Here is a 27,228-nt window from a genome sequence, read left to right as displayed (position 1 = left end):
GAATTCTATACTCTTTTCCATATCCTGAAAACACCAATATATCACCTTGAAAGCATTTGACAAAATGTTCAGCATCCTTGAAGATGTGATTCATTACTGTTTGGAAAATAGATACTGCCACTGCTAGGCTAAACGACATCTTACATTGGAATAATCCACATGGCTTTAGGAATGTAGTGAGCAGCTTTTACTCTTGTAATTCTATCTGATAAGAGGCAGACCTGAGATCCAAAGTTGAAAATATGCAAACCCCCAAAAGTTAATATCAACTCATTTATATTTCGTTGTGGATGGCTGTCTACAACAATTCTGTTGTTAAGTACTCTTAAATCAATACAAAGTCTTAAGCTGTTGTCTGCCTTTCTTGCCCACATTGTTGGTGATGTCCCTTCGGACAATTCTACTTCTTCGAAAATCCCTTCACTACTCAAAATGTTCAAGAGTGTTCTTAACACTCCTCTTACATTAAGGGGAATACCTGTTTCTCTTGTCTGCATGACAGCAACTGGTCTTTTTCTAAAAAACATGAATCAAATTGGACAAGTTCTATTTCCCTAATGTTTCACAAAATTCCAGCTTTCTTGACTAACAATTTTTGCACTTTGGAACAGGGATTCAGGGTTATTTTGAGCAGCCATTGCTCTTTCCAGCCTGGTACATCAACAACCTTCTTAGCAGTGTATAGTTTGATGTTGGCTATCTTTGAATAACAAATGACCACTGCAAAACCCTATGATATCTGTAGTGTGGCCATCAAATGCTTCTGCAGCAATATAAGATTCCTCCAAATCTGTTAAACTGATAATGTCTCCAAATTGTTCTGTAAATTTGTCTTCCAAGTCAATAAGAGACTCAGGTTCATGCACGTTCCAAGCCAACAATAACTCTTGCCCTGCGTTGAGTATGCTCTCAGGTGACCACTACCTGTGAGTGAATCTTCATTTCATCTTAATCTACAGGGTAACCTTGGGTCTTCCGTCATCCTACCTTAGCCATGTGTTGCAGTTATGTGTGGAATCAATTTTGGGAGGCAGCTGTTGGCTTGTGTTTGAAAGGTCAGGCTGCACTGCGTCTCTTCTAATGTGTCCAATGCAAGGAAAACTTGAGGCACAGGGCACTGTCCTTTAATATAAATATAAACCCAGGGAACTTGGGGTGGACACAAGAGCAAATCTGTGGCTGCAGGGGGCTCAGTACCTTGTCACAAGGAGAGCTCCTGGTTGTAGGTCTGGAGGACTGGGTGTAAAGAGAATATAAGGAGATTAGGAGAAAAGGGAGAAGAAACCAGAGGTAGGAGAGACGAGGGGTTCGGTGAGCATGTGACATAGATGTTAGAGTGCTCAGTGAGTGAGTGAGTAAGATTACCATGGATGGGAGAGTGAGGAGGGAACATATTTATGCGCTCTGGGAGTGAGGATATGATAAGTGGATGGGGGGTGAGTGATGAAGACCTTAATGCACCAGACAGATAAGTGGACGAGTGAAATATGAATGTGGTCAGAGTAAGGTAAGAGAGACAATAATTTGCTAAGAGAGGGAGTCAATGAAGTAGATGGGCTTATGTATTGTTTTCTTCTTTTATCATTACAAAGTTTTGAACATTGGCTGAATACAAGTCTCCTGAGTCTGTCACTTCTGCCGTCTCCGTCAGAGGTAGGAAACCCTGCACTTTGACCTGCAAAGAAAAAAAACACTTCAGTGACTCTCTTTGGGCACAGAGCTGCAGCCACATCTCCCGCTCCACTGACCTACTGACGCACCTCCTGCCCTCCCCCCGATCTACTGACGCACCTCCTGCCCTCCACTCCTCCTTTATCTCCTCCCCTCACCTACTAACACACCTGCTGCCCTCCCATGACCTACTGACACATCTCCTGCCCTCCCCTCCCCTGCCGACACATCTGATGCCCTCCCCTGACCTACCGACACACCTCCTGCCCTCCCCTCATCTACTGACACATCTCCGGCCCTCCCCTCCCCTGCCTACTGACACATCTCCTGCCCTCCCCTCCCCTGACCTACTGACACATCTCCTGCCCTCCCCTCATCTACTGACACATCTCCTGCCCTCCCATGACCTACTGACACATCTCCTGCCCTCCCCTCCCCTGACCTACCGACACATCTCCTGCCCTCCCCTCCCCTGCCTACTGACACATCTCCTGCCCTCCCCTCCCCTCACCTACTAACACACCTCCTGCCCTCCCCTCATCTACTGACACATCTCATGCCCTCCCCTCCCCTGCCCTACCGACACATCTCCTGACCTCCCCTGACCTACTCACACATTTCCTGCCCTCCCCTCACCTACTGACATATTTCCTGCCTTCCCCGATCTACTGACGCATCTCATGCCCTTCCCTCATCTATTGACACATCTCCTGCCCTCCCCTGACCTACTAACACACCTCCTGCCCTCCCCTCCCCTGCCCTACTGACACATCTCCTGTCCTCCCCTCCCCTGCCCTACTGACACATCTCCTGCCTTCCCCTCCCCTGATCTACCAACACATCTCCTGCCCTCCCCTGCCCTCCCCTCACCTACTGACACATCTCCTGCCCTCACCTTCTGACACATCTCATGCCCTCCCCTAACCTACTGACACATCTCCTGCCCTCCCCTCATCTACTGACACATCTCCTGCCCTCCCCTCCCCTGACCTACTGACACATCTCCTGCCCTCCCCTCATCTACTGACACATCTCCTGCCTTCCCCTCCCCTGACCTACTGACACATCTCCTGCCCTCACCTACTGACACATCTCATGCCCTCCCCTGACCTACTGACACATCTCCCGCCCTCCCCTCATCTACTGACACATCTCCTGCCTTCCCCTCCCCTGACCTACCAACACATCTCCTGCCCTCCCCTGCCCTCACCTACTGACACATCTCATGCCCTCCCATGACCCACTGACACATCTCATGCCCTCCCCTCCCCTGATCTACTGACACATCTCATGCCCTCCCCTCCCCTGACCTACCGACACATCTCCTGCCCTCCCCTCATCTACTGACACATCTCCTGCCCTCCCCTGCCCTCCCCTCACCTACCGACACATCTCCTGCCCTCCCCTGCCCTCACCTTCTGACACATCTCATGCCCTCCCCTGACCTACTGACACATCTCATGCCCTCCCCTGACCTACTGACACATCTCCTGCCCTCCCCTGCCCTCACATACTGACACATCACCTGCCCTCACCTACTGACACATCTCATGCCCTCCCCTGACCTACTGACACATATCCTGCCCATCCCTGCCCTCACCTACTGACACATCTCATGCCCTCCCCTGACCTACTGACACATCTCCTGCCCTCCCCGACCTACTGACACATCTCCTGCCCATGACTACATAAGAGTACTGACTGGAGGGAAGCAAGAGTACACAAAAGTAATGACCAGAGGAAAGCAGGAGTACATAAGAGTACTGACCGGAGGGAAGCAAGAGTACATAAGGGTACTGACTGGAGGGAAGCAAGAGTACATAGGAGTGCTGACCAGAGGGAAGCATGAGTACATAAGAGTACTGACCAGAGGGAAGCAAGAGTACACAAAAGTAATGACCAGAGGAAAGCAGGAGTACATAAGAGTACTGACTGGAGGGAAGCAAGAGCACATAAGAGTGCTGACCGGAGGGAAGCATGAGTACATAAGAATACTGACTGGAGGGAAGCGAGAGTACATAAGAGTGCTGACCGGAGGGAAGCAAGAGTACAGGAGAGTACTGACTGGAGGGAAGCAAGAGTACATAAGAGTGCTGACCAGAGGGAAGCAAGAGTACATAAGAGTACTGACTGGAGGAAGGCAAGAGTACATAAGAGAACTGACCAGAGGGAAGCACGAGTACATAAGAGTACTGACTGGAGGAAGGCAAGAGTACATAAGAGAACTGACCAGAGGGAAGCACGAGTACATAAGAGTACTGACCGGAGGGAAGCAAGCGTACATAAGAGAACTGACCAGAGATAAGCAAGAGTACATAGGAGTGCTGAACAGAGGGAAGCAAAAGTACATAAGGGTACTGACCGGAGGGAAGCAAGAGTATACAGGGAGTGCAGAATTATTAGGCAAGTTGTATTTTTGAGGATTAATTTTATTATTGAACAACAACCATGTTCTCAATGAACCCAAAAAACTCATTAATATCAAAGCTGAATATTTTTGGAAGTAGTTTTTAGTTTGTTTTTAGTTTTAGCTATGTTAGGGGGATATCTGTGTGTGCAGGTGACTATTACTGTGCATAATTATTAGGCAACTTAACAAAACAAAAATATATACCCATTTCAATTATTTATTATTACCAGTGAAACCAATATAACATCTCAACATTCACAAATATACATTTCTGACATTCAAAAACAAAACAAAAACAAATCAGTGACCAATATAGCCACCTTTCTTTGCAAGGACACTCAAAAACCTGCCATCCATGGATGCTGTCAGTTTTTTGATCTGTTCACCATCAACATTGCGTGCAGCAGCAACCACAGCCTCCCAGACACTGTTCAGAGAGGTGTACTGTTTTCCCTCCTTGTAAATCTCACATTTGATGATGGACCACAGGTTCTCAATGGGGTTCAGATCAGGTGAACAAGGAGGCCATGTCATTAGATTTCCTTCTTTTATACCCTTTCTTGCCAGCCACGCTGTGGAGTACTTGGACGCGTGTGATGGAGCATTGTCCTGCATGAAAATCATGTTTTTCTTGAAGGATGCAGACTTCTTCCTGTACCACTGCTTGAAGAAGGTGTCTTCCAGGAACTGGCAGTAGGACTGGGAGTTGAGCTTGACTCCATCCTCAACCCGAAAAGGCCCCACAAGCTCATCTTTGATGATACCAGCCCAAACCAGTACTCCACCTCCACCTTGCTGGCGTCTGAGTCGGACTGGAGCTCTCTGCCCTTTACCAATCCAGCCACGGGCCCATCCATCTGGCCCATCAAGACTCACTCTCATTTCATCAGTCCATAAAACCTTAGAAAAATCAGTCTTGAGATATTTCTTGGCCCAGTCTTGACGTTTCAGCTTGTGTGTCTTGTTCAGTGGTGGTCGTCTTTCAGCCTTTCTTACCTTGGCCATGTCTCTGAGTATTGCACACCTTGTGCTTTTGGGCACTCCAGTGATGTTGCAGCTCTGAAATATGGCCAAACTGGTGGCAAGTGGCATCGTGGCAGCTGCACGCTTGACTTTTCTCAGTTCATGGGCAGTTATTTTGCGCCTTGGTTTTTCCACACGCTTCTTGCGACCCTGTTGACTATTTTGAATGAAACGCTTGATTGTTCGATGATCACGCTTCAGAAGCTTTGCAATTTTAAGAGTGCTGCATCCCTCTGCAAGATATCTCACTATTTTTGACTTTTCTGAGCCTGTCAAGTCCTTCTTTTGACCCATTTTGCCAAAGGAAAGGAAGTTGCCTAATAATTATGCACACCTGATATAGGGTGTTGATGTCATTAGACCACACCCCTTCTCATTACAGAGATGCACATCACCTAATATGCTTAATTGGTAGTAGGCTTTCGAGCCTATACAGCTTGGAGTAAGACAACATGCATAAAGAGGATGATGTGGTCAAAATACTCATTTGCCTAATAATTCTGCACTCCCTGTATGAGTACTGACTGGAAGAAAACACAAGTACCCAAGAGTATTGGCTGGAGGGAGGCACGATCACGTTAGAGTACTAACCAGAGGGAAGCAAAAGAACATAAGAGTACTGACCGGAGGGAAGAAAGAATACATAAGAATTCTGACCGGAGGGAAGGAAGAGTACATAAGAGTACTGACGGACAGGTAGGAAGAGCACATAACAGTACTGACCGGAGGGAAGAAAGAGTACATAAGAGTACTGACCGAAGAAAAGCAAGAGTACATACGAGTACTAACAGTAGTGAAGCAAGAGTACATACAAGTACTGACTAGAGGGACAGAAGAGTACATAAAAGTACTGACCGGAGGGAAGCACAAGTACGTAAGAGTACTGACCCAATGGAAGCACAAGTACATAACAGTACTGGTTAGAAGGAAGCTCACCTATATAGGATAAATAAGAGTACTGATAGGAGGGAAGCACAAGAAGTGCTGAGGAGGGGGAAGTACGACTACCTAAGAGCACCGACCAGAGAGAACCACAAGTTCATAAGAGTACTGGCAGGATGGAAGGACATACTATAGGAGTGGTGACCAGGGAAAAACACCAGTACATATAAGTACTCAATGGAGGGAAGCCCGAGCGTGCAGGAGTGCTGACTAGCAGGAAGCAGCAGTACTTACAAGCACTGACTGGAGGGAAGCCCGAGCGTGCAGGAGTGCTGACCAGCAGGAAGCATGAGTACTTACAAGTACTGAATGGAGGGAAGCCCGAGCGTGCAGGAGTGCTGACCAGCAGGAAGCATGAGTACTTACAAGTACTGACTGGGTCCCAGCCTGAGGGTGTAGGAGTGCTGACCAGCAGGAAGCAGGAGTACTTACAAGCACTGACTGGAGGGAAGCACGAGCGTGCAGGAGTGCTGGCCAGCAGGAAGCTTGAGTACATACAAGTATTGAATGGAAGGAAGCCCGAGCGTGCAGGAGTGCTGACCAGCAGGAGTACTTACAAGCACTGACTGGACGGAAGCACAAGCATGCAGGAGTGCTGACCAGCAGGAAGCTTGAGTACATACAAGTACTGAATGGAGGGAAGCATGCAGGAGTGGTGACCAGCAGGAAGCATGAGTACTTACAAGCACTGACTGGAGGGAAGCCCGAGCGTGCAGGAGTGCTGACCAGCAGGAAGCATGAGTACTTACAAGTACTGACTGGAGGGAAGCCTGAGCGTGCAGGAGGTCTGACCAGCAGGAAGCATGAGTACTTACAAGCACTGACTGGAGGGAAGCCCGAGCGTGCATGAGTGCTGACCAGCAGGAAGCATGAGTACTTACAAGTACTGACTGGGTGGAAGCCTGAGCGTGCAGGAGTGCTGACCAGCAGGAAGCAGGAGTACTTACAAGCACTGACTGGAGGGAAGCACGAGCGTGCAGGAGTGCTGACCAGCAGGAAGCAGGAGTACTTACAAGCACTGACTGGAGGGAAGCACAAGCATGCAGGAGTGCTGACCAGCAGGAAGCTTGAGTACATACAAGTACTGAATGGAGGGAAGCCCGAGCATGCAGGAGTGCTGACCAGCAGGAAGCCTGAGTACTTACAAGCACTGACTCGAGGGAAGCCCGAGCGTGCAGGAGTGCTGACCAGCAGGAAGCATGAGTACTTACAACTACTGACTGGAGGGAAGCACGAGCGTGCAGGAGGTCTGACCTGCAGGAAGCATGAGTACTTACAAGTACTGACTGGAGGAAAACCCAGGTGTGCAGGAGTGCTGACCAGCAGGAAGCATGAATACATAGGAGAACTGACAGGAGGGAAGTACGTGTATGTAAGGATACTAACCAGGGGAAAGCAACGGTACATGAGTACTTACTAGAACAAAGTATAAGTACATAAGACTACTGACCACTGAGAGGCACAGGTATATAAGAGCAGTAACGAGAGAGAAACTCAAATATATTAGTATTATACAGATGGGAAAAGGGGACAAAACTGGGACAAGGACAAAGGTGCTGGAGGACAGCTGAGAGATGTGCCAAGAGGCCTTCGAACTGCTGAATGAAAGGAGGTACTGGGGACAGCTGAGGTGGAGAACTGTAGGAAAGACCCTATGAACTACTCCATGAAAGAAGGTACTGGGGGACAACTGAGGTGGAGAGCTGTGAGAAAGACCCTCTGAACTATTCAATGAAAGGAGGTACTGAGGGACAACTAAGGTGGAAAGCTGTGAGAAAGACCCTCTGAACTACTCAATGAAAGGAGGTTCTAGGTAAAAACTGAGGTGGAAAGCTGTAAGAAAGACCCTCTGAACTACTCAACGAAAGGAGGTACTGGGGACCACTGAGGTGGAGAGCGATGAGAAAGACACTCTGAACTACTCAATGAAAGGAGGTACTGGGGACAGCTGAGGTGGAGAGATGTAGGAAAGACCCTCTGAACTACTCAATGAAAGAAGGTACTGGGGGACACCTGAGGTGGAGAGCTGTGAGAAAGACCCTCTAAACTATTCAATGAAAGAAAGGACCGGTGACAACTGAGGTGGAGAGCTGTGAGAAAGACCCTCTGAACTACTCAATGAAAGGAGGTACTGGGGACAGCTGAGGTGGAGAGATGTAAGACAGACCCTCTGAACTACTCAATGAAAGGTACTGGGGGACCACTGAGGTAGAGAGCTGTGAGAAAGACCCTCTAAACTATTCAATGAAAGGAAGGACCGGTGACAACTGAGGTGGAGAGCTGTGAGAAAGACCCTCTGAACTAATCAATGAAAGGAGGAACTGGGGACCACTGAGGTAGAGAGCTGTGAGAAAGACCCTCTGAACTACTCAATGAAAGGAGGTACTGGGGACAGCTGAGGTGGAGAGATGTGAGAAAGACCCTCTGAACTACTCAATGAAAGAAGGTACTGGGGGACACCTGAGGTGGAGAGCTGTGAGAAAGACCCTCTAAACTATTCAATGAAAGAAAGGACCGGTGACAACTGAGGTGGAGAGCTGTGAGAAAGACCCTCTGAACTAATCAATGAAAGGTACTGGGGGACCACTGAGGTAGAGAGCTGTGAGAAAGACCCTCTGAACTACTCAATGAAAGGAGGTACTGGGGACAGCTGAGGTGGAGAGCTGTGAGAAAGACCCTCTGAACTATTCAATGAAAGGAGGTTTTGGAGAACATTTGAGGTGGAGACTTTTGCAAAGGGGCCTCTGAACTATTCAGGGAAAGTAAGTGCTGGAAGACGGTTAAGGTAGAGAGATGTTCCTGGACGCCTCTGAACTACTCAAGGATGGAGCATGGTTGAGGTGGCAAGATGTTCCAAAGGTCCTCTAAACTACTCAAGGAATGGATGTACCACAGGACAGTTGAGGTGGCAGGATCTTCTAAGGGGTGTCTGATCTACTCAAGGAATGGATGTACTGGAGGACGGCCGAGGTGGCGGGATGTCCTAAGGGGTGTCTGAACTACTCAAGGAATGAATGTACTGGAGGACCGTTGAGGTGGCAGGATGTTTTAGGGGTGTCTGAGCTACTCAAGGAATCGAGGACAGTTAAGGTGGCAAGATGTGCCAGAGGTCCTCTGAACTACTCATGGAATGGACGTACTGGAGGAAAGTTGAGGTTGAGAGATGTTCCAAGGGGCCACGGAACTACTCAATGAAAGAAGGTACTGGAGGACAACTGAGGTGGAGAGATGTGAGAAAGACCCTCTGAACTACTCAAGGAAAGAGGTGCTGGAGGACGGTTGAGGTGTGGGATGTTCTTGGCGGCCTCTGAACTACTGAAGGAAGGGATGTACTGTAGGATGGTTAAGGTGGTGAGATGTTCTAGACAGCCTCTCAACTACTCAAGGAGTTAGTTTGCTGGAGCATGGTTGATCTGGAGGGATGTTCTAGACCGCCTGTGAACTACTCAAGAAATAGATGTGCTGGAGGACGGTTAAGGTGGCAAGATGTTCTCAGCCACTTCTATACTACTCAAAGAATGGATGTACTGGAGGACTATTGCTCACAGAGTTCTGGCACAGAGAGGTCTCCTCTGCTCTCACCTGGAAGGTGTAATTTCCGGGAAGTAGCAGCTTGTAGAATTCTCCAAGAGCGTTGGTTCGATATGGGAGGCTCCCCTTCCTGTTTAATATTTGGAGAACAGCTTCTGGTAGAGGGTTGCCTGCAGCATCCAAGACACGACCTTTCAACCCTGCAAGAAGTTACATGAGAGAGTGAGGCACGATAAAAATTTAAAAGAGAGAAAGCTAAGTTTGGCCAGAGTGAGGCAGAAGCAAGCGTTCAGAGTGAGAAAGGTAACTTTGTACGGAGTGAGGCAGGTGAATATGTCAAGAGAAAGGCACTTGGCTGTGTGTGGGAGCGAAGCATGAGTGAGGCAGTAGAATGTGTCTGGATTGAGGCATGTGAAAGTGTCTGGAGTCATGTGTATCATGAGTAAAGCAGGCATCTGTAGGAGTAACTTCATAACAAAGAAGGGACCGAGAGCAGTTAAAGGTCCGGAATACATGCCCCCACCTAAAGATACCTAAAAGTAAGTATGCAGTTCCTACAAAAAAAAATAGTGCACGCAGGTCTGAACACCAGAAAGGGGGTAGCCTCTTTCAGGAGCAAGAGCCCTCACACATCGCGAGGGGTGTCATGCTTCATCATCGGGCAGCTCCATGTTGGGCCGTCGCTGCAATGCCCAGCGGGCTCCACAGGGGGCTCTTTACCAGAGGCCTTTTCACGTTGCCGATGTGACTGGTGAGGTGCATGGATGTGTGGTGTTACGGGGGTGAGTAGATTGGTGTAAAGAAGATTAGTTAACAATGATGAGGGGTGATCCGGAGTCAGCTTATCGTGCAGGGACCCCCGTCATGATTAAAGGCAACAACGAGAGTCAGTAATGGGCACAATGATCCTTCTGCCTCAGGTGTGTGAAAGGATACAAATGTCTGAAAAGACCATGTGCAGGAAGGTGAATCGTGAAAGTGGTGGGTGCGCGGCCTCAGACTTGATCTGAGCTGTAGTTAAGATCCTACGAAGTCAACGCAATGTAGCGCGCAGGCTTCTGTGGGGAGTCCAGAGCTTACTCTTGGTAGCTCGGCACAAGAGGCAGGGCCTCCCTCTGAGAAAATTGCATGTAGTATATGAACAGCAAGAGCCAAAAAAAAGATTAGAGTTAACAAATAAGTAATAATTTAATAAAAAAGATACCAAAGTAATTAACATAGACTATGGGGATCTGGAGTACTGAATATTAAAAAGTGTCTGACTAAAGTATCCCATGGGTGTGGTTTTTTAGGCTTCAAGGCACCTTCCGTGGTCAACTCATGAAGGAGCGAGGTTGGGTAGAGGTGGTTGGTTCAACCCGTCAAGTTTGGATTCTGACCAGCGATGGAGGGGTGTTATGCCATTAATTGTGTTTGACCAATGACTTTGTGTTTCACCACTGCGCATATTAGTTGTTCAGTGTTCACCAGTAGCACATTACATGTTGTATTCAGTTTAGCTGCCTATTGGCTTTAACATGGCATTAGACATTACATTCTGTATTCAGTTTAGCTGCCTATTGGCTTTAACGTGGCATTAGACATTACATTTTGTATTTAGGTTAGCTGCCTATTGGCTTTATTGTGGAGTTCGACATTACATTTGAGACATTGCAGATGAGCTGTGTTTTTCCACATGGTAGACTAAGCTGTGTTTTTCGTATTGTGTTAACACCGAACCCTAGCGCGATAAGAGAGCGTATATTTTGCGTTTTTCTCTCTACTCAGCCCTGGGAACAAGCGAGGTTTGGAGACTTGGCCACTCTCCAACTCTTGTTCTGTTCCCACTCTGATGTCCAGTAGCCAGCATGTTTTGACTAAGGGGCCTGTTAGCAGGTTTTTTCATTATAAGACGTGTCCCTGGGCAGCAGCGAGGGGGAATTTTCCAGGACTTCAGTCAGGAGCGGACGTCGGCTGCCTGACCTCCCGTTTGGGTGGAAAATCTCTTTCTCGCAGTTGAACAGGAATCATCAACTTGCTGGCATGAGAAAGATGAAGAGCAGTGATAGGCCCTACAGTGATGAAAATTTGACTTTGAAGTTATGCTATAATATAATCACATGTATTTGCTGTGTATATTGCAACTGAGAAGTACTTTGATATATTTTGCTTTCATTGCTGCGACTACTTTTAAACGTGTGCCTCCAACCTACTAATCTCGTCTTTCAGGAACCTCGTGGTGAAGTAATAATAAATGTCTTCTTTAAACTAAGAAGTGCATTCCAGAGAAGTTTTGTCAGCTCGGTCATAAAATAAGGAAAGCAAAACAAGCGGGGTCTGGCAATTGATGGCATTTTGTCCCAGTCATCCGTTGTACCTTTGCTCCTAAAAACCTTTTTGGATGTTAAAAAATATCTTCAGCAAAGCAAATGCCGCAAACTCTGAATGAGCAGAATGAGCAAGGTTTAGAGACTTTTTCTTTGTAGACTCATAATCGCCTAGAACATGGGTACTCGCAAACATTTTCCCAGGGGCCAAAAAGTTTGGTCTGTGGTGTGCCTGGGAGCCACATTGATGCTAGGGCAGTGGCGGTTGCGTGGGGTGGGGTGGGGTGGCTGGGGGTATTGATCACAAGGTAGGAAACCAGAAAACCTGGAATAAGTCCCGGCTTACCCACTTTTCCAAATTGTGTGATCCTAGGCAATTTTTTAATCTCTCTGTCCCTCCTTTCTCTGCATTATCACATTTAAGAGGACCTCGAAATATATGATTCATGGTGTGTGCTGCACAAAACCTGCTTCTATGTTTGATTTAATAAACTATAATTTGGTTCATGTATGATAGGAACCCAGGCCACCCATAAAGTGCACATACCAAGTGACTTGCCTCTTTAATTTACAATTGGTGGTGTTCTCAGGGTAAGGGGAAGAATTAATGTTTCCAAATTTATGTTTGAAAACTATCACTTAATACATCTCAATGCCCTGATAAAATAAATTGTACTAAGGCGAAAAGGTTCTGCATGTTAACTAAATACACTTTTTTAATTTTGAAGAGACTCTCTTAGTTTTACACATATGCCGAAGGTGTTTCTAAAGTTAAGTGCAGGAGTCCCTACTTACTTCCATTCTTTAACACCAATTAAGTTTGAAATAAATGATTGTGTGTCTATTTAATATTTTTATTGTTAGTGCGCTCGCTCAAGCAAACAGCTGTCCAGTGCTCATGTTGCCTAAGGAGCCACATGTAAAGGTCAGAGGGGCCGCATGAGGCCCGCGGGCCGTACTTTGAGTATACATGGCCTAGAACGTCATGCTCGAAGCTTCAAGCAGGATAAAGCTGAAAAATGCATCTATGAAGACATCTTCATCAGGAAACTTTGCACCTTCTCCATGTCTTCCAAAGGTTACTAACCCATAAGTCACTACTTTTTTAAAGAGATGCATAACTTCTTCCTTGGTGCTCCAAAAATCCCCAACTTTTCAGAGCTGAAGGTCCAGTCACAACTGGTCTGCTGGTGCACTTCCAACTGGAGGCAGCTGCTGTGTCTTTTGGATCTTCTTCACTTCAGGACTGTAGGAGGCCGGAGTGACTTGTAGTGGGTACCAAGGGGTACTTACACTCTGTACCAGGACCAGTTATCCCCTATTAGTGTAGAAGAAGTGTTTCTAGCAGCTTAGGCTGATAGAAGGTAGCAATAGCTGAGCAGCTTAGGCTGAACTAGGAGACATGCAAAGCTCCTACTATACCACTGGTGTCATATGCACAATATCATAAGAAAACACAATACACAGATATACTAAAACTAAAGGTACTTTATTTTTATGACAATATGCCAAAAGTATCTCAGAGGATATACTCCCTTAGGAGGTAAGTAAAATACACAAAATATACACACGAACCAAAGGCAGGTAAGTAACAGTTAGAAAAGTATTCCAAACACTGTAGAATACAATAAAATGCAATAGGGAAAAATAGGCCTAGGGGCAACACAAACCATATACTCCAAAAGTGGAATGCGAACCACGAATGGACCCCAGGCCTAGTGTAGTGTGTAGAGGGTCGCTGGGAGTGTAAGAAAACAGTAAAGGTGTCCAAGATACCCCACCCCAAGACCCTGAAAAGTAGGAGTAAAGTTACCCTACTACCCCAGAAAGACAGTAAAGTCGAGATAGGGGATTCTGCAAGCACAACAACGGACTGCAAAGAACTGAAGACGGATTCCTGGACCTGAGGACCTGTAAGGGAAGGGGACCAAGTCCAAGAGTCATGCAAGTGTCCGGGGGGGGGGCAGGAGCCCACTAAACCCCGGATGAAGGTGCAAAAGGGCTGCCTCCGGGTGGAAGAAGCCGAAGATTCTGCAACAATGGAAGGTGCCAGGAACTTCTCCTCTGGTCAGAAGATGTCACACGGCGTGCTGGAGGATATTGAGTAGTTTCCACGCAGAATGATTGCAAACAAGCCTTGCTAGCTGCAAGAGTCGCAGTTGACGTTTTTCGGTGGTGCCAGGGCCCAGGAAGGACCAGGAGGTCGCCCATTGGAGGAGGAGACAGAGGGGGGCTCAGCAATACGGAGAGCCCATGCAGAAGCAGGCAGCACCCACAGAAGCACCTGAACAGGCACTTAGAAGATCTGAGGACGACGGTCGACTCAGAACGACAAAAGAGGGTCCCACGATGTCAGAGTCCAACTCAGCGAGTTGGGCAATGCAGGACGGAGTGCTGGGGACCTGGGCTATGCTGTGCACAAAGGAATCCTTGCAAGAGTGCACAGAAGCCCTAGCAGCTGCAGTTCACGCAGTACACAGGATTACTGTCTGGCGTGGGGAGGCAAGAACTTACCTCCACCAAATTTGGACAGAAGGGCCACTGGACTGTCGGGGACACTTGGATCCAGCTCCTGTGTTCCAGGGACCACGCTGGTCAGGATGAGAGGGGACCCAGAGGACCGGTGATGCAGAAGTTTGGTGCCTGCGTTGGCAGGGGGAAGATTCCGTCGACCCACAGGAGATTTCTTCTTGGCTTCCAGTGCAGGGTTAAGGCAGACAGCCCTCAGAGCATGCACCACTAGGAAACAGTAGAGAAAGCCAGCAGGATGAGGCGCTACAATGTTGCTGGTAGTCTTCTTGCTACTTTGTTGCGGTTATGCAGGCGTCCTGGAGCAGTCAGCGGTTGATCCTTGGCAGAAGTTGAAGAGGGAAGTGCAGAGGAACTCTGTTGGGCTCTTGCATTCGTTATCTGAACAGCCTCAACAATGTGGGGGCACCTTGCCTAGTGCCAGGGTTCCCTCACACTAAGTAACTTTGCACCTAACCTTCACTAAGTGAGGGTTAGACATATAGGTGACTTATAAGTTACTTAAGTGCAGTGTAAAATGGCTGTGAAATAACGTGGACGTTATTTCACTCAGGCTGCAGTGGCAGGCCTGTGTAAGAATTGTCTGAGCTCCCTGTGGGTGGCAAAAGAAATGCTGCAGCCCATAGGGATCTCCTGGAACCCTAATACCCTGGGTACCTAGGTACCATATACTAGGGAATTATAAGGGTGTTCCAGTGTGCCAATCAGAAATGGTAAAATTAGTCACTAGCCTGCAGTGAAAATTTTAAAAGCAGAGAGAGCATAAACACAGAGGTTCTGGTTAGCAGAGCCTCAGTGATACAGTTAGGCACTACACAGGGAACACATACAGGGCACATACTTATGAGCACTGGGGCCCTGCCTGGCAGGATCCCAGTGACACATAGGCAAAAACAAACATACATACAGTAAAAATGGGGGTAACATGCCAGGCAAGATGGTACTTTCCTACACGGACACAGAAGAAGTTCCACAGCGGTCAGGCTGTTCCTTCTAAACTCTTGTGGTCTCTCTGGATCCTCCGGGAAGTCTCTCAGGTTCAGAAATCTATGATAAAACAGGAGTTAACACTCCTCAACCCTGCAGCAGGGACACTGGACATCATCTGCACAATGGTCTTCATTCCTCATCTTCCCCTTGAGGATGTGGTGGTAGCAGGTTTTATAATGTTAACCCAGAGTGACTGGCACATTTCCCAAAGCAAAGCAAATCAGAATTCCGGACGCTTTCCTTCTTTTGCATCTGATTTCAGTGTCCCAGGGATGACAAAAGAAAGCCCACATGCCATGTTCTTTAGTTTTACAAACATGACGATTTAAGCTTATTCTAGGTTATTACCCTCTTCTAAGTCCTTTCAAAGCCCTCCTCCTCCAAACTCTGCGATCAAAGCAGAAATATCCATGTAGAGGCACATAGGCCTTCCCTGCCTCAGCACAGCACTTACAGCAGGTTACCCTTCAGAAATGTAATCGCTAGCACAGATTATATTTTGATTTAAGCATTATGCAGGTGGACCAAACCCTTGAGAGTCACAATGAGAGCTGTCTCATAGAATGCTAAATTTACCATTCTAATTGCAAAAAGAACTTAGTTTTCTTTTCAACTCTCAGGCCTGGTCTGCAGTGTCACATAGTTGCTTGTCAGCTCATGTTTCATTTCAGGTAGTCAGCGCTTTACCTCTGCAATTAGCCCCGTTACCTCTGGTGTCTGAGAAGTGGGGTTTGCATACTTTGCGTTTACAGTTAATACATGTAACCACTGGCGACCTTGGGCTACTGCTGCAAGTTTTAACTCTTCCATGTATACAGACCACATTCACGTATTGCAAGGACTGTGTTACCCTCAGGTAATTATATGCATTTATGTTAATATTAGGCTGCTTCAAAGCACTTCACACTTTATTTAGCAAGCCCTTTTGTGAAAGGACAGTTAGGCTAATCAGGGACAGAACTCTTACTGAAGCATACTGAATTGAATCCTTTAGCGCTTATTTCCACTGTTTGGGGCGCTGAAGCGCTTACCCACACAGATAGGCTTCACAGTGTAGGTTGTGAGGTTCCAAGGATGTTCCTTTTGTTTTGAGGCTTATGTGGGAAATGCTTTCATGTTTCATGTCATGCATTGATGACCACAGAGATTAATGTGTTATGAGACACAGCACTTGGTAGTGTGATGCATGAGGGTATTTGTGGCATTGACATGAAAATTAAAATTGCACAAGGATTAAAATATACAGGCAGCTACATAGCACAAGCCTAGAGACGGGGCAGTGGGGTGCTGTGGGTGTCTACAGCACAATAAGTTGGAAATCAGAGAAGGCCCAGTGGACCACATGGCAAAACACCTAGGCTGAGATGGCTTTGAATGAGTGAAAGACTACCACGAAGAAGTGGTGACATGGGCTGCAGCCATGCACGTGTTTTCAAAGGCCAGAACACTGCCCACTGTTGGACACCCCATGAACGAGCAAAGAAGTGGACGACCATGGGAGGCTGACGAGCTGAGCATAAACTACACATATCCCTTCCCACCCTCATACACACACGGAGTCTTGAATGTCCTTCACTGCTTCTCCCTCTACCTGTCCATCCAACAGCAGTGGGTTCAGTGGGCACCTCCAGGTCACAAAAGATCCCTGCCACATGGGAAGTCCCCCAGGACCCCATGCTGTCTCCTGTCATCTTCAACCATAACCAGGAGCGCTCTGCTCACAGACAACAGCATCAAGATTTGCCCAAATGCTGAAGACACACAATGCTCCCTGGAAGTCTTCCCTGCTTCAGACATCTAATGCCTCAAACACTGCTTGTACATCAGCCAGATCTGAACGACAAGCGCCGGCCGGAAGCTCAACCCATCCAAGACAGAATTCCTGTTATTTGCCGAGAACAATAAACAAGACAAACTACAAACCTGGCACAACGACATGAACCTTGACGGCTTCGAACCCCAACTTTCACCAAATGCCAGGCCCCTTGGATTCACTATAGTCTCCAACAACACCCTCACGGAACACATCACCAAAAAACAAAGATACCCTGGTACCAGCATACTCCCTTCTAAAGGATGTAAAAACATTTCTTCCAGATAGTAACTTCAGAACTGCTCTTTTAGTGGTTTTACTCTTGTATCAAGATGGTGGTCACACCCCGCTCCATGGCCTCCCAGGCTCCACATCGGCACCCCATAGGAGCATCCTACACACAGAACCGCTGGTCATCCAGAGCCTGAAGAAATATGATCAGATCACGCCCACCCTGATGAACCTTTATCGTCTCCTTTACAAAGCCATCACGACCCGCACTCCAGCTCACCTAGCAGACAAGCTCACCATGTCTGGCAGATCTCGGCACAGCCACAACCAGGACAACGTCAGACCGCAGACTAAGAAGTGTAAAATATTAAAACAAGACAGTAGACCTTTAGCATCTGGGCACCCCCAATCTGAAATAACATCCCGTGTCTATCAGGACCGGCACAACGCTGCTCCAATTTAGGAAAGAGTTGAAGATGCAGCTCTTTAAAGAACTCTGCATCACAATGAACTAACAATCCATAACCTGGGCTCTGCTCCTCTCACTCGATGAGGTGATGCTCGTCTCTGACCCTGTACAGCGCTCCGCTGCCTTTTTAGCTTCGTTCACACTATAGAGACACCGTGTACATACATATACTGTATACATCCACACACACATACACACACATACATACACAATCTTTAAGGTGTGAGCTGCTTGGGCTTTTCCTGCCCCGTATTGAGGCCATTTTTTATATTTAAGGAAATTTGCACTTACCAACATTCACAACTCTTTTACCTCAAGTGTTATCCAGGACATATTTGTGAACTTTTCCCCCACATGTTGGGGATTCTAAAGGTACCTGGGTTTGTGAATTCTTCTGGGGGCAAGTGAGAACATAGACACATTTTTGTGTTTGGAAAACTTGAAAAATGTGCAGTACAAGATGTTGGAGGCTGGCCTGGTGAGTACCTATGGTACTTACACCTTATACCAGGCCCAGGTATCCCCTATTAGTGAAGTGTAGGCAGTGTCTAGAAGCCAGGCTCTATAGAGGAAGCTGTGGATGAGCAGCCAAGGCTCATCTAGGAGACATGCAAAGCTCATGCAAAACCACCTATAATCACACAGCACTTACACACATGAAAGAAAATACTCAGTGTTACAAATAAAGGTACTTTATGTTGGTGACACAAATACCAAAAATACCATAGAGACTATACTCCCTTAGCAGGTAAATAATACACAATATATACACTAGTATGGAGAAATGGGCATAAACAGTTAGAAAACAGTGCAATCAGTGTAAATCACAATATTTGAAAATGGGCCTGGGGGAGCACAAACCATACTTCAAAAGGAACGGGTCCCTGACCAGATAGGGAGAGACATCCAGGGAAATATACAAAAAGTAAAAAACATAAATCTCTCCTATTTATTCCATGTACATATTCAATATTATAACTAAACCAAATATCAACACATCAATGATTTATTTCTACAAATATACATACTGATATCACAAAATTTAAGAAAAAGAATCTGATATACAACAATTCCCCCCTATATTGCAAATCTCAAACATATAATACTATAAGACAACATATAAGACAAAAACATATAAATCAACATACTAACACCAAGGAATAAGACCAAAACAACTCTGAGACAAAAAGGAACAAAAAATCACATACATGTAAACAAATACATAATTCATTCACATAAAACATATTATATAATGACTAATATACACTAATTGAACCAAAAAGTGTTAATCAAATAGCCAAACATGAATCCCACATAACTCGTCGTTCCAAACTGAGCCATAATCAATATCATCATCAATCACCAGATTATTCTAAAGATTCAATTCCAATTTATTCAGAGATGGATGCCCATAATGCACGTCCACATCACTGTGCGAAATGCTCTGAAAGTAGTAAAGCATAGTTCATATATATCAAATCCGGCCTCTTCCTGGTATTGGAATCAAAGTGCCATGACCGATCTGGCTAATGGTTGTTACCGTTGCCGTTACTGTTGCCCATCACTGTGAAAAATGCTCGTTGCCGACGCGCTTTTCGGTGGATTTACACCATCCAATTCAGTCAAAACAGTGTATGCCACCTTCGTCAGGGCAACGTATCAGAAGTGGGCACTTTGCCATTTTTTGGATCTAAACATAAATTCAAACATAAATATAGTATCGATCAAGTCACCTTCATACAGGGAATTGTTATGCTTGTCCCCGTGCTCAAAACAAATAAGTGTGGGTGTGAATATTCATATTGTATAATCCACCACCAAGTTGGTGATATGCCAAAACCACTTATCCTGTCCTCATGCAAAAGTGATCTGCAAACACATCCAAACACGTGCGCTTGACCAATTAAGCAATCACCTAACTATTGTAGCTGATGATGTCTACCGTATGGAGCAACTCTATACAAATTCACAGGAATAGGGGGCTGCAAAACTAAACAAAAGTACAAATTAGAATGCTGCTGAATCCTCTTCTTATATACATCGGAGTTTGTATACACTCTAACTGCTCCAAGCTCGACTACATCGCTTTCTACATGGCCCCGAAAGAGCCATTGTCAAGACAATGCGAAGACGGATATCTTAAAGTAAAAGCCAAACAGTCTCTACATTCTACGCGGCGAAATTAAAAAAAAAAAACGTACCTTTAACTTCGGTCGCTGAACTGATCCTTGACTTGCTTCCTACGCGATCCTGGCCGCTCTACATAGTGTTCACAGCCAAGGAATGCACCGATTATATACTAGATGCAACACACCAAGATTTACTGGACATACAGAAAGGACTACAGACCACCAAAGGAGTAATGAAAACATCCGCAAACATGGCGGTCAATTTGGAGTGATGACAAAGGGCTCCAAAACTCTAATTAAACACTGCCTGCGGTTAACAAAACATACATTTGATAAAGCTGTAATTTGAAAACAAATAACAAAATCAGATATAAAACTAAACTAAAATCAGACACCTAAAATTAAACTATTGTAGCACCCAAACTATGACCATCAAACACCATTCAAAGATGCCATCTATATGAGTATCCACAACTCACTAAGCAGACTCCAAATAAAGGGGTATGTTTTTTAGATAGTGTTGTACCAAGGTATTTCCTCATTCAAACCTTTGTCAAATGTCCCTAAATAGAAAATCCAAAATACTTCTCTCTTCTTTCTAACCAATTCCAGGCTCACACCACTTTTCGGAGAAAAAAAATTCTAAGATAATTCATCTCATGTCACCTTCGTTATGATTATGTGTAATCCAATGAGTAACTAGCGGAGCATTCAGTTTGCGTGTTCTTATAGCAGGCGTATGTTCACAGTGTCTGATCCTGAATTCTCGGGACATCTCGCCCACATAACCTAAGTCACAAGGATATAAATCAAATAGATCACATTTTTGAACTGCAGTTAGTCATGGTTGTCAAAGCAATTGACCTTCCATTGTGTGTAAGACGGTCGGTAACCATAGCTCCATCGCATGCATGACAATTGCCACTTTATTATTGCCTCTGATAGGATCTAGCCCTATGATGGATCTTTGTACGAATTTCTTTGTACTGCTGATACCTGACCGAACCAAAATACTGCACACGTTTTTATTCCTCTTGAAAGCAAAAAGAGGTTTATCCAAAGATATGGAGTCATTACTAGTATTCAAGATATGCCACTGAGAGTTTATAATCTGCTTATTCTATCATCTAAATTGGAATGATAAATGGCACATACCAATCTCTTATTCCCTTTTCTTTCCTTTTCTTGAAATAATGTCTGGGGGTCATAAAACTTTGCTCTCTTCAAGTAATCTTTAATCACTCTCTGGGGATCTCCTCTCGGACTCAAACTTACTGCTAGAACATCCGCATGTTTCATAAAGTCCTTCAACTCTGTAAGGTTTCTTCTAAGACGCAAAAACTGGCTGAAAGTAATAGCCTGTCTTTGACTTGTTGGATGGAAACTATCGAAGTGTAACAGGTTATTTCTAGCTGTAAAACAGCCGTCTGAAACTAAACTCAGACAAGACAGAGGTCCTCATCCTCGGAACCACCCCCTCCGCCTGAGATGACTCCTGGTGGCCCACCGCACTAGGCAGCCCACCAACACCGACTGACCACGCTCGCAATCTGGGCTGCATCCTCGACTCCTCCCTCACCTTGTCTAAACAGGTCAACGCAGTTTCCTCCTCCTGCTACAACACCCTCCGCATGCTCCGCAGAATCTACAAGTGGATCCCGACAGAAACAAGAACAGTGACACAGGCCCTCGTCAGCAGCAGGCTGGACTACGGCAATGCACTCTACACAGGCATCCCAGCAAAAGACCTACTACGCCTCCAACGCATCCAAAACACCTCCGCCTGGCTCATCCTCGACGTACCCCGCCACAGCCACATCTCCCACCACCTGAGAAACCTTCACTGGCTCCCCGTGGACAAAAGGATCACTTTCAAGTTTCTTACCCACGCTCACAAAGTGCTCCACGACACCGGACCAGCCTACCTAAACAATAGACTCAGCTTCTACACCCCCACCCCTCAGCTCCGCTACACTAACCTCGCCCTCGCCGTCGTCCCCCGCATCTGAAGAAAGACCTCCGGTGGCAGATCCTTCTTATACCTCGCCGCCAAAACCTGGAACGCCCTCCCCATTACCCTGCGACAGACTCAAGACCTACTCACCTTCAGAAGACTCCTCAAGACCTGGCTCTTTGACCAGTAACAACAGCTCCCCCTCCCCAGCGCCTTGAAACCCTCACGGGTGGGTACGTAGAGCGCTTTATAAATCCAATGATTGATTGATAGCTGTAGGCTTAGTGAACAAGAACACTATTAGACGTCTCTTGCTATGTTTGATATAGACATCTAGAAACTCCACTTGATTGCAATCACTCTTTATGGTGAATTTCAAGTTGTTATCACATAGGTTAAGCCATAAAAAAGAACTCTTCCAGTTTCCGTTCTGCTCCTCTCCAAATAAAGAAAACATCATCTATGTATCTACACCACAGATTAATGTTTTCAAAGAATGGGGCAATCTCGTTGTATATGTACTTCTTATCAAATGCACCCACATCCAAATTTGCTACACTCGGAGCGCAAGCAGCTCCAATGCTGACTCCCTTAAACTGTTGATATACTGTGCCATTAAATTCAAAAGTTATTGTATAGAACCGTATTTAAACATTCCATGACAAATTCATGTAAGGGATCAAGACCCAAGTCTGTGAATATTGATTTGACACAATCGAGGGCCTGTTGTTGCGGAATGTTGGTATACAGGGCCTCCAAGTCCATAGTGACAAAAATTTATTGTTCAGGGTCAACATCAAAATCTTCTACTTTAGAAATAAAATGCCCTGTGCTCCTCACATAAAAGGGGAGCTGTGTCACTAAAGACACAGTGATACAGTAAAAACACTAAAAATGGACACCACACCAGTTTAGAAAACATAGGTAATATTTATCTAAATCAAACAAGACCAAAACAACAAAAATCCAACATTCACAAGTCAAAATATGAATTTTCAAAAGAATAACAGAGTTGTACTCCATAGGAAACAATGAAAACGTTGATTTTACTCAAAGTACCTGGTTTGCGTCAATAATAAAGCTGCACGGGCGAGCATGCATTGAAAAAGTCAGCAATGCGTTGATTCCTTACTTGCAGGTGAGGCCGTGCGCGGTTTCTTCTCCGGTCTGGTAGGCAATGCATCATTTTTCTTTCTTGCAAGAGAGCCATGAGTCGATTTCCAGACAGGGCACCTCAGATCTGCGCAGATTCACTATGATTTTGATGCCCAGGGACGATGCATGAGAAATCTGGTCGCACGGTGTTAGAAAATTGTGCTGCGTGGGGTTTGCGTCGTTATCAGCAGCCGCAAGTGGGTGTTGCGTCGTTTTTCCAGTCGTGATGCGTCCCTATCAGCTGCAAAGCGGGTGTCAAGTTGTTTATCAGCCACATTGCAGATGGTGTGTCAAAAATTTCCCTGCAAGGTGTTCTGTGGTTGGATTTCAGCTTTTGTTCTGCCAACTTCACCTTTCAAAGGCCAGGGACTCGATAGGGCACCACTTGGCAGGGCAGGAGTCTCAGCAGAGAGTTCAGGTGCTGGCAGAGGAAGTCTTTGATGGCCCAGAGACTTCAACAACAGGAGGCAAGCTCAGGAGAAGCCCTTGGAGACTTTTTCACTAGCAGGAATGCAAAACAAAGTCCAGTCTTTGTCCCCTTTCACAAGGAGAAGCAGCAACTGCAGAATAGCTCCACAAAGCACAGACAGGGCAGCACTTCTCCTCAGTTCTTCAGCTCTTCTCCAGGCAGAGGTTCCTCTTGATGTCCAGAAGTGATCTAATTTTTCAGGGGTTTGTGTGCTCTTCTTATACCCATTTTGCCCTTTGAAGTAGGCTTACTTGAAAGGGAAGTCTCTCGTTTGTGAAATCCTGCCTTGCCCAGGCCAGGCCCCAGACACACACCAGGGGGTTTGAGACTGCATTGTGTGAGGGCAGGCACAGCCCTTTCAGGTGTAAGTGACCACTCCTCACCTCCCTCCTAGCACAAATGGCTCATCAGGATATGCAGGCTACACCCCAGCTCCCTTTGTGTCACTGTCTAGAGGGAATTCACAACAGCCCAACTGTCAGTCTGATCCAGGCGTGGAATACACAAGCAGGCAGAGGCACAGAATGGTTTAAGCAAGAAAATGCCTACTTTCTAAAAGTGGCATTTTCAAACTGACAACCTAAAAAACAACTTTACCAAAAAGTTTAATTTTTAAATTGTGAGTTCAGGGACAGCAAACTCAATTTTTTTATCGGCTCCCAAAGGGAAACTGCACTTAAAAGTTATTTTAAAGGCAGCCACCATGCTAACCTATGGGAGAGATAGGCCTTGAGACAGTGAAAAAACAAATTTAGCAGTATTTCACAGTTAGGACACGTAAAACACATACAGTACATGTCTCACCTTTAACATACACTGCACCCTGCCCATGGGGCTACCTAGAGCCTACCTTAGGGGTGCCTTACATGTAGTAAAAGGGAAGGCAAGACTGCACACACAGACACTGCAGTGGCAGATCTGAGCCGTGGCATTTGATTTACAGGCCCTGGCACCTTTGGTGCACTTTACTAGGGACTTACCAGTAAATCAAATATGCCAATCATGGATAAACCAATCAACAGTACAATTTACAACAAGAGCATATGCACTTTAGCACTGGTTAGCAGTGGTCAAGTGCCCAGAGTCCTAAAACCAACTTAAACTGGTCAGAAAAATAGGAGGAAGGAGTCAAAAAGATTGGGGATGACCCTGCAGAAAGGGCCAGGTGCAACACTGTTAAAATATATAAAACAGTACATATTTATAATTTATTTATAAAATATGTTAATAACCTATTTTGAATTTAAAAATAATGTAACATCACATTTTATTAAAAAATAATATCATTAATTGTAATTATTATTGCTATAGATAATTTTTTTAAGGTGGAATTTTTTTTTCATTAAAAGTTCAGAAAATAATTTTAATGTAATATACTTCCATTAAGTAAATGTTTAATTCTGATTTATTTAATAGTGATGTGGCACTCTTTGATGTTGTTCTGCAGACAATGCACTGAGGAGTGTGTGAGATTTAGGCACGATTGTGGTGCCTGGTTGTGAACATCTGGCTGTGACTCAAGTGCCTTTCGCACGAGTATTCGCAGATGTGGTTAAAGGTACCTGCCTCCATGGATCTGCCCGATGAGCCTGATGAGCGCCTCTCTGTTCTTCTCCCACAGCTCCGGCAGGTTAGCAGCCTCTGGGTATTTACAGCACGACAACTCAAGGGTAAGCTCGTAGCACTGACCAGCCATGTAGTTATAGTCCTGTAACCCACCTGGAGAGACAGAGAGAGCCTTGGTGAAAGCTGGAAGAGAGATGTTGTATAGCAGGACCCAGCGAGCAATACAACAGACTCAGGAGGGTCAACATCACTTTGTGTTAATACTCTAATACCTCAGCGGTACCTGCTGCTCAGGAGCTATGACCAGTGCAGCTGTGGCTCAACAGAGTCCCTCGACCTCTGGAGGGCTCCAGCTCTGTGCACTGGACACTCTGAGTTAAGATAAAAGTGAACAGTTGGGTGTTACCTGAACAGAGTCACCACGCCATGAAACCCGCCACAAATGTCCTGTGGAAAGCTCCTGAGCCCAGGAGGAACCTGTCACTTGCTCTGAAAGGACCTTAGGATTGCTCTAGTTCAGTGGTTCCAAGCCTGTGGTCCAGGGACCCTGGGGGTCTGCAAAGCCTCCTCAGGGGGTCCACGACTGCTTAGAAAATTAAATAATATTAACAGATTAGGTCTCCAGCTTTCAGTAGTGACTCAGTGTGGGGGGGGTGGTCCCAGGAATACAATAATGATTCATTGGAGGTCCCTGAGTTCCAGTAATGATAAAGTGGGGGTCCACAGAAGTCCAAAGGTTGGAAACTATAGCTCTAGTTGTATCCTCTGAGATCACTGAGCTCACTCTAATCCCTGACTTGTAGAACCCATCCCACTGGACAGGCAGGTGGAAGCTCTCCCCTGAACTGACCCTTAGTAGGTGCCCTTTGACCTCCATTCAATCACCGCCAGTATCTCAAGGCTGGAGTTCAGCATCTCGGCTTGCGTCTTACTCTTCAGCTTCATTGTCCTTGGGTTCCTTGGGCCCTGCCTGGTGCCTGCGCTGCACATCCGAAGGGTACCCCCGGGCTCCCCCACTGTACCGCCAAGTTACTAATATAAGACAAAATACAGGCCCCCTTCCTTACGTGTGGTTACTGGGACCGGAAAAACTGTTGAATTCCAATGGGACCCCCGTCTACCATCCCTGATACCTTCATGGTGGGACCTTCTCTCTATTAACACATAGAGACACCTTTGGCTCAGAGGACTTACATGATCTTTTTTGTTATTCAATATAAAAATATACTCATCCTCCATTATTTCATATTTCTCTCTACCTCATTGGTCTATCTTTACTTCTATCAACGCAGGTTACACTGTGAGGATAGTGACCGTTTTATTAAAACATCGGAACCCCCTCATTCATACATACAAGGGCTAAGAACATTCCTTCCATGATAATTCATGTCTTGGTGGTTCAGTTGGATATCTCTTTGGTACTTATGTTTAACATCAAAAACACGTTTCCTAATATATCACCCAGGTCTATTATCACTTTACTCGTAACATTCTTTCATTTCTCGGTGGATTATTGCACTTGTGAGATCATGTTGTATTGACAATTAAACAATGTACCAGTGAAGTGATAACAGACCCTCGAACGCAGCCGAGGCAGGAGAGTGCTTTGCAGTACAAAAAAGGCAACAGGCCCAAAATCCATCAACCTAACACGAGAGAACCAAACAGGAAAAGAATCAAAGGTGGGAATACAAAGGGGGTTCACACGACTAGAACAAGCTGGGACCTTATAACACCCAAAATGTGCTCTGCAAGGTGTTCCTAGCTACCTCTGCCTAAGAAGCTCCAGAAGCTTTCCAAGGCTACCTCTTCGCTGGCCAGTGTCTCCGGAGCTCCACCAGCACCCGGGCCCTCTTCTCACCTCCACAGCCCCCAGCGCCTTCCACTGCCCCCTGGTTTCACAACCAGTGCACATTATCAGCAGTCATCTCCCTCCGCCTGTGGTGGCAGAAATCAAATCCTTGCAGCTGGTGACAAAAACAATGAGGACGCGATGCTGGTCAGCTGAATGCGCTGCCCCGAGAGCTCTCACCACTGCTG

At 46.0% G+C, this 27,228-nt stretch overlaps 1 protein-coding gene across 1 annotated transcript in view; it reads right to left on the bottom strand.

The window, feature by feature from the left end:
- Nucleotides 1–9,553: 9,553 nt before the first annotated feature.
- LOC138302240 (carboxypeptidase M-like) overlaps nucleotides 9,554–27,228 on the bottom strand; it is an 87,232-nt gene continuing 69,557 nt past the window's right edge. The window contains exons 7-8 of the mRNA XM_069242559.1: nucleotides 25,189–25,341; nucleotides 9,554–9,777 (exon numbers count right to left, since the gene is read on the bottom strand). Coding sequence (XP_069098660.1) covers nucleotides 9,554–9,777; nucleotides 25,189–25,341 — 377 coding nt within the window. The remainder of the gene's footprint in view (nucleotides 9,778–25,188; nucleotides 25,342–27,228) is intronic.

Source organism: Pleurodeles waltl, chromosome 6, assembly GCF_031143425.1.
Source record: "Pleurodeles waltl isolate 20211129_DDA chromosome 6, aPleWal1.hap1.20221129, whole genome shotgun sequence".
NCBI lineage: Eukaryota > Metazoa > Chordata > Amphibia > Caudata > Salamandridae > Pleurodeles > Pleurodeles waltl.
Note: the sequence above shows the minus strand (reverse complement) of the source record. Positions and strands in the feature narration are given on the sequence as shown.